Source organism: Nematolebias whitei, chromosome 4 (genome assembly GCF_014905685.2).
Source record: "Nematolebias whitei isolate Nwh7 chromosome 4, NemWhi1, whole genome shotgun sequence".
In the NCBI taxonomy this organism is placed as follows: Eukaryota; Metazoa; Chordata; class Actinopteri; order Cyprinodontiformes; family Rivulidae; genus Nematolebias; species Nematolebias whitei.
This window is the reverse complement of record NC_056501.1, coordinates 9,306,862-9,314,820: the sequence shown is the minus strand read 5'-3', so window position 1 is coordinate 9,314,820 and position 7,959 is coordinate 9,306,862. Positions and strand designations below refer to the sequence as shown.

General features: G+C 42.7%; 1 protein-coding gene across 1 annotated transcript in view; it reads right to left on the bottom strand.

Moving 5' to 3' along the window:
* Positions 1-1,786: 1,786 nt before the first annotated feature.
* maml1 (mastermind-like transcriptional coactivator 1) overlaps positions 1,787-7,959 on the bottom strand; it is a 15,555-nt gene continuing 9,382 nt past the window's right edge. The window contains exons 4-6 of the mRNA XM_037675676.1: positions 7,534-7,779; positions 4,573-4,702; positions 1,787-3,035 (exon numbers count right to left, since the gene is read on the bottom strand). Of these exons, the coding sequence (XP_037531604.1) occupies positions 2,101-3,035; positions 4,573-4,702; positions 7,534-7,779 (1,311 nt within the window). The 3' untranslated portion in view covers positions 1,787-2,100. The remainder of the gene's footprint in view (positions 3,036-4,572; positions 4,703-7,533; positions 7,780-7,959) is intronic.

Here is a 7,959-nt window from a genome sequence, read left to right as displayed (position 1 = left end):
AACAAAATAAAAACTAAGCGTTTGTAAAAATTCAGATCAGTCAGAGGAAGTGAACTTTGACCTTTAGTTGTCTGTTCTACCGCTCTAAAAATATAAATTTATGATCCATAAATGTCAGGATATTTTGAAAATTGTTCCTTGGTCTAAAATAAAACATACAGGTGCTGGTCATAAAATTAGAATATCATGAAAAAGTTGATTTATTTTAATAATTCCATTCAAAAAGTAAAACTTGTATATTATATTCATTCATTACACACAGACTGATATATTTCAAAATGTTTATTACTTTTAAAGTTTATGATTATAACTGAAAACTAATGAAAACCCCAAATTCAGTATCTCAGAAAATTAATTATTGTGAAAATATTGAAGAGACCTGGTGCCACAACTCTAATCAGCTAATTAACTCAGAACACTGGCAAAGGCCTTTAAATGTTCTCTCAGTCTTGTTCTGTAGCTACACAATCATGGGGAAGACTGCTGACTGACAGTTGTCCAAAATACGACCATTGACACCTTGCACAAGGAGGGCAAGACACAAAAGGTCATTGCTAAAGAGGCTGGCCGTTCACAGAGCCCTGTGTCCAAGCACGTTAATAGAGAGGTGAAGGGAAAAAAACGATGTGGTAGAAAAAGTGTACAAGCAATAGGGATAACCACACCCTGGAGAAGATTGTGAAACAAAACCCACTTCAAAATGTGGGGGAGATTCACTAAGAGTGGACTGCAGCTGGAGTCAGTGCTTCAAGAACCACCACGCTCAGCTGTATGCAAGACAAGAGATTCAGCTGTCACATTCCTTGTGTCAAGCCACTCCTGAACAACAGTGTCAGAAGTGTCTCACCTGGGCTAAAGACAAAAAGGACTGGAATGCTGCTGAGTGGTCCAAAATTATGTTTTCTGATGAAAGTACATTTTGCATTTCCTTTGGAAATCAAGGTCCCAGAGTCTGGAGGAAGAGAGGAGAGGCAAAGAATCCATGTTGCTTGAGGTCCAGTGTCAAGTTTCCACAGTCGGTGATGGTTTGGGGTGCCATGTCATCTGCTGGTGTTGGTCCACTGTGTTTTCTGAGGTCCAAGGTTAACGCAGCCGTGTACCAGGAAGGTTTAGAGCATTTCATGCTTCCTGCTGCTGACCAACTTTATGGAGATGCAGATTTAATTTTCCACCAGGACTTGGCACCTGCACACAGTGCCAAAGCTACCAGTACCTGGTTTAAGGACCAGGTATCCCTGTTCTTAATAGGTCAGCAAACTCGCCTGATCTTAACCTCATACAAAATCTATGGGGTATTGTGAAGAGGAAGATGTGATACGCCAGATCCAACAATTTAGAAGAGCTGAAGACACTATCAGAGCAACCTGGGCTCTCATAGCACCTGAGCAGAGCCACAGACTGATCGACTCCATGCCACGCTGCATTGATGCAGTAATCCAGGCAAAAGGAGCAACAACTAAGTACCGAGTGATGTACATGCTTAAACTTTTCATGTTCATACTTTTCAGTTAGTCAACATTTCTAAAAGTCCTCTTTTTATTGGTCTTAAGTAATATTCTAATTTTCTGAGATACTGAATTTGAGGTTTTCATTAGTTGTCAGTTATAATCATCAACAGTAAAATAAATAAACATTTGAAATACATCAGTCTGTGTAATGAATGAATATACAAGTTTCACTTTTTGAATGGAATTACTGAAATAAATCAACTTTTTCGTGATATTCTAATTTTATGACCAGCACCTATAAATCTGTTTCTCCGATCATTATCAGTAAATCAGGTTTTAAAGTTTTTGTGAAAACATTTTGGTTTCTTAAAGTTTTTTCAGCTTTTCACTATTTTAGCAGCTTTCAGTTCATCAGGAGCGGAATTTAACGTGTCGTTCACGTGTCCTTCACGTTGGCCGACTCGTGTAATTTTACCAGAGTCCTCCGGGTGTTCGAGCAGCTTCTTCTTCACGCTGCCGTGGACTCAGCAGTCGATCGGAACGTAAACAAACCTGCTTGACGTTAATAGCAAACAGGACTATGGCGCCTCGGCTATGACTTCCTGTCTGAACAGAAATCTTACTTGGCGACGGCGCCTCGGATGTTCTGAATCTACGGGTGGCTGGCGAGCAGCTCGTCCAGGTCAGCCATCCACTCCTGTGTGCTCTGGCTCTTTAGCAGCGAGTCTACCAGATCGCTTTCAGCAGCAAAGCTCCCTGACGCCACATTGTACCCGAACGACACCTGCTGCTGGTTGGTTGTCCTGCTCACCTGGTAACCTTGGTTACACTGCAGTCCCTGGTGGCCGTTGGCCTGCGGCTGTCCAAATGCTGCCAGGTCGGACAGACTCTGATTGGCCTGTTGCTGCTGAGTCTGCTGCTGATTGGCCATAGGCTGGCTCAGGCTCTGAGGGGTGGGAGGCGCCCTCTGCTGGGCAGCAGCCATGTTTGTTTGTATCATCTGCTGCCCAGCGTTCAGACCTGCCATTTGCCGTCCAGTGACATTGGTACCAAAGGGGGTGGAGCCAGAGGGCATCTTGGGGATCCGAGGCTGCTGCAGGTGGAAGGCGTTGGAAGGGTTGCTGAAGGCGTTACCGGTGGGAGTCTGGTTGGCGAGCTGCTGCTGCCAGGCTGTGTTCTGACCCATTTGCATTGACCTGGCCATATTACCTCCCACAGTGCCCTGCATGGCGTTTGGCAGGCGGGCAGCAGCAGCAGCGAGTTGCTGCTGCTTCAGCAGGGTGGCGCTGGTCTGCGGCTTCAGGTGTTGCTGGGGCAGGATGTTCTGCCTGTAGAGAGACTGGCGCTGCAGGCCCGTCTGCTGTTGTGGGTGGGTGGGATGAAGGTTCATGTTGTTGTAGAGGCCGTCCACGCCAGCGCCGTCCCCTCCACCACTACAGGACGGCAGACTGATGTCAGCCTGACTCACAGTGGGTCCGCCACCCTGACCCATAGTCATGGCCATCATCCCTTGGTTCTGGGAGAACATACGAGATGAGGGGGTGGGGCCTACCATGGACCCGACACTGCTCATTGGCTGAGAGGAAGCTGAAGACAAAACAAAACAAAAACATAACAACAAGTTAGTTTGTGTTTAAAATATTAAGACATTTTTACTTTTAATGTCCAAAAAGTCAAGAAGCAAAATCTTTAATTTAATTAAAATCAGATCAAGAAGCAGAATATTAGAACCAAGTGCTTGGTTTTGGTATAAATTCATCCCCAAACGGCCAGAATGAATTTAATATACCTGGGACTGAGGTCCAGACGGTCCAGTAAAAACCACCGCAGCCTGATGTATGACCCAGACCTGCTCTAATCAGAACCAGTCTTTTTCTGAGGAACCAGTGGACACCAGAAAGAGGCTCAGTGAGCCGTCAATCAAAAGCTAAGGGAGCTGGGTAATTTTAAATTACAGCATGGTTGCCATGGAAACATTAATACAACCATCATCAGATGTTAATAATTAATATGACAGATAAAATAATTACTAACAGGAGTTGACTAAAAAAGTTCTTCATGATTGAACATTTAATCTGTTGGGCGTCGTAACGCAACAGGAAGTGAATATTTAATCACTTCCTGTTGGAGGCTGGGAGGATTTGTTCCTCCTGATGTATCAGAGCATCTGCTGAGAACAGCTGATCAGGTGAGAACAGGTGCTTTTATTTTCCAGTCAAGTGAGCATCAAGAATCGTTTAAACTCACACACACACACACACACACACACACAGGTGTGTATGTTGGTCCTGAACATCACGACCCAAACCCGCTCTACCAGAACCAGATCTTACAACATAAAACAACTCGGCTCACTAATCAGAAGCGCTCAGCTGTGGACACCAGATAGAAAACAATCTTTATTTATTTAAAGGTTTAAAATGGCATCTTTCTCTGGTCATGAATCAGACAGAATGTTCAGAACCAAAAATTAAAGAAACACAAGTTTATAATGTATAAACACGTATATGTCACCATGATTACACTGCAATGCATTTTGGGTAAGTGATGTAAACAGGTTGCTCCAGTGCGAGCTCCATTGAGCTTGAACGTTAAATTTGGACAGTGTCCGACGTTCAGCCCATTGATTTGAACCAGAGCGCGTTGACAGAGAAGAAAGAAATGATTCTGCCTGTGACTGAAAATGATGAAGACTGAACGATGAAGAGGAGAGTCGGACAGAAAAGCTGCTGCTTATGAGAGATATCCTGATGCATGCTCACTAATCCAGGTTGATAAATGTAACAAGGTTAAGTCAGGTCCTCTGGACGGATAATAATCCGTCCAGAGGACCTGACTTAACCTTGTTAAATGCTTGAGAGAGCTTCTGCTGCACAGAGCTCCGCCTTCCATCACAAGAAGTCCATGTTTGATCGTTTCCACCCAGAAATTGTTCATAACTGCACAAGGACTAACACAAATATAACTTTGTCAAACATTATAACGTTTTAGCCTCAACTCATCGTGTTTTAGTCTCCACTGCAACCCATGTACATCATCGTCCCAGAATGCATTGCACTCCCTGAACATGCTTCATGCAGGTCACATGTTCTCCGTAAAGTGTGGATGTTTTCAGGGCTCCCACCTGTAAACTGACCGACTGGCTGTGGGAAAGGGTTCTGATTGGCTGGCGGTCCTGGCTGGTCCTGGTACTTTGGGGGGGGTCGGGTCCGGTGTCGCTGCAGCTCCTGTTCCTGCTGCTGACGCTGCATCTCCTGTGCAAACATAACACCACACAGACAGAAAGGACATGGTTTACTGAACAAACACTGCAGCTAAATGTGGATTTAATTTTTCACTCACCTGTTGACAACATAATTACAAAATACTTCTCCAGCTGATCTGAATTCGTACCACTGACTTTTACAGCCTTTTGCCACCCCTGGAACAGCTTTATACAGATGTGTCCCTACCATTAAACCCCCAAAAAACATTCCCCCCCCTGATATTAGTACAACTTAGTTTCAATATTTGAAATGTTTAATGTGTTGCTTTAAGGTTTATGCAATTTGCAAATAATTGCATGCATTTTCATTTTACACAAATGGGGTTGTATGTTCATGTACACAAATACAGTATGTAAATAATTTGGCTGAGTGCACAAGAACGTCTTTCTTCTCGACCTAAATATGTAAATGTGCATCAGAGGTACAGAAATCTGCTCGTAAATTAACTTTACACAGCAAACAGATCATTCTGTATTCCTCAGTTCGGTGTTTACGCTGCCTTGTGGGGAAAATAAACAGAAAACAATGATTAAAAGTCTGATTGTCTTTCGGCACCAGTAGTTACTTAGCAGATCTTTCACTACAACACTGTGAAAAGGCTTCACACACTCAGGGTCCAGTGGGTCGGAACATGTGGTTCAATGATAGATTATTTACTAATTGAATTTTTATGTACACTAGTCCCTCGCTACTTCGCGGTTCGACTTCTGTGTACTCGCTCTATGGCGGTTTGTGGACAATAATTAAATAAATTTTAAAAAATTGTACAAGACAATTGTGGATTGTACAGTAATATTACTGTACTCATGTGGTTGTGAAAAAGCTAATGACAAAAAAATAATAATTCGGACAGGTGCCGCCATTTTGTAGTTTTCTTTCATTTAGCCTCCACTGTACTGTAATTGCCACTCATAAGAACTACATTGCCCTTAATTCAGTGCTGTAGTGCCTCCAGCCTTTGTTTTCTACCGAACAGTATTTTTGCAAAGTCAAGTCATGACTGAAGAACCAGCCTTTCAAATGAATAATTTAATTCATGTAACATGGAAAATGTACATATATTTTTTTAAATAAAATTCAACTTTACAAATGTAAGATTTGCAAGAAAGTGTAAATCATATCAGGACATGTCTGTTTAAGAAACAGAGCATTGCGCTTACTAGTACCCTGGGCACTGATTGGCTCAGTAACCTTCCGTTTACCTGCGGGACTTCAACCGTGTTATGGCTCTCAAACGTTCTGCGTGTTCAAAAGTTTCTGGCGGCAAAACGCCAGCGGAAGATGCTGACGATTAAAGAGAAAGTGGAACTTCTGGACAGAGTTAACGCTGGCCGTACCTACGCAGATGTTGGCCACCTTTATGGCACAATTGTTAAGATGGAAGCTGCACTAGTAGAGAAGATTCATGATTGCAGAAAAAAAAAAAAAAAAACCCACTTTGGATACCAGCACCATCTGGACAAAGGTGAAACAACTTTATGATCGTCTTGCAGCAGCACGGCAGACATGGCGGGGGGGGGACCGAAGCTGGACCTTCGACCACCTGGTTCAAGGATTCAATGTTTTTTTGTCATTTGCACCCCATGTGGTACATGTGGTGGAACTAAATTATGTACACAGGGTCCCAGTAACATCAAACAATAAAATGTAAAAGAAAAACAGTAATAAGGTCAAAGATATGAACTAAGAAAAACATCAACTAAATATACACCAAGCACTAGAAGCACAAAAACATTACGCCAAATTCAACCACCGAACCAACTGCATTTAGTGCCAGCAAAGGATGGTTTGACAAACTTCAAAAACGATTTGGATTAAAAAGTGTTTCTCTGCACGGAGAGGCTGCGTCCGCTGATGCAAAAGGAGCAGAGGAGTTTGTTGACACAATGTTCAAAGATCTGACCACCGAGGGGGGGCAACAGGTCTGAACACATCTTTCACATGGATGAAACGGGTCTGTTCTGGAAATGGATGACATCTCACACTTTTATTATGAAGGACGGAGCCAAAGCCCCTGGTTTCATCTCATCATCTTCATCATCACTGGATAGCTAATTCTTCATCTCCATCTCTTCTTCATCTTCTCTGGTGACTACTCATTTAAAATTAACATTTTTTTAAAAGGTTTAGGAGTTTAGAAAATGGTTAGGAACACTGCAAGAGTGTGGGGTTTAAAATGCCTTAAGACACCATATTTTTCAGACTATAAGGTGCACTTAAAATCCTTTAATTTTCTCAAAAATCAACAGTGAGCCTTATAATCTGGTGTGCCTTATGTATTAAAACAGACCCATTCATTAATATTGCTCCTTATAGTCTGAAAAATATGGTATATGTATAAATAAATAAACTACTTACTACTTGTACTATCCCTACTTCACCGTTTTTCACTTATTTCGGGGGGGCTGGGACTACTGCATGTGAATGTTTCTGTTCAGTGCCCTGGGATCACTTCTGTTGTGACTTGGCGCTATATAAATACACTTTAATGAATTTTACTATCCTTATCTATTAGCTTTGTCTTTTAGATCAACTTAGTTGACTAAAAACATGTAGATGGGAGCAGATACAGGGTTTAAAGAATTTATATCTTCCATCAATAACTTTATGTTCAGTTCTCACAACTCCAGTCAACATTTATGTTTAAACTGATAATAAATAAAATAATAAATTATTTATGATGTTTAGGAAACAGTTTCTTTGACAATTTCACCTCCTTCAGCTCTGACTTTATAAAACCCAACAGCTCCATCTGGTGTTTGAGATGAGATATGACAAAGGAAGAGAAACAAGCACCTGCAGGAATCTCGGAGCCTTACCTGTTCGGCCATGAGCTGCTGTCTCTGCAGGTACTGCTGCTTCTTCTTCTGTTGCTCCAGCATCTGCTGTTGCTGCTGCTGTTGTTTCAGCGCCGCCGCCATCACAGCCTGGTTCGTTTGGTACACAGCGTTTCCTGCCATGGCGTTCACCCCGTGCGATGCGGCCATGGGGTTGTTCCCGGACCCAGACGTCAGGACGTTAGCAGGACCTGAGCCGCGTGGAGGAGCGGGGTAGGAGTTCTGGTCCTGTTGAGGAGAAAATAATGAATTTTGGCTGCCTTCAGGCCCAGGCCTCCAATGAAAGAGAGATCTGTGATCTCAGTGGGCTTTGATTGGTTGATTAAACCTGTGCCTGTGCGTTTACCTGTGTGTGTTTACCTGTGTGTGTTTACCTGTGTGTGTGTTTACCTGTGTGTGTGTTTACCT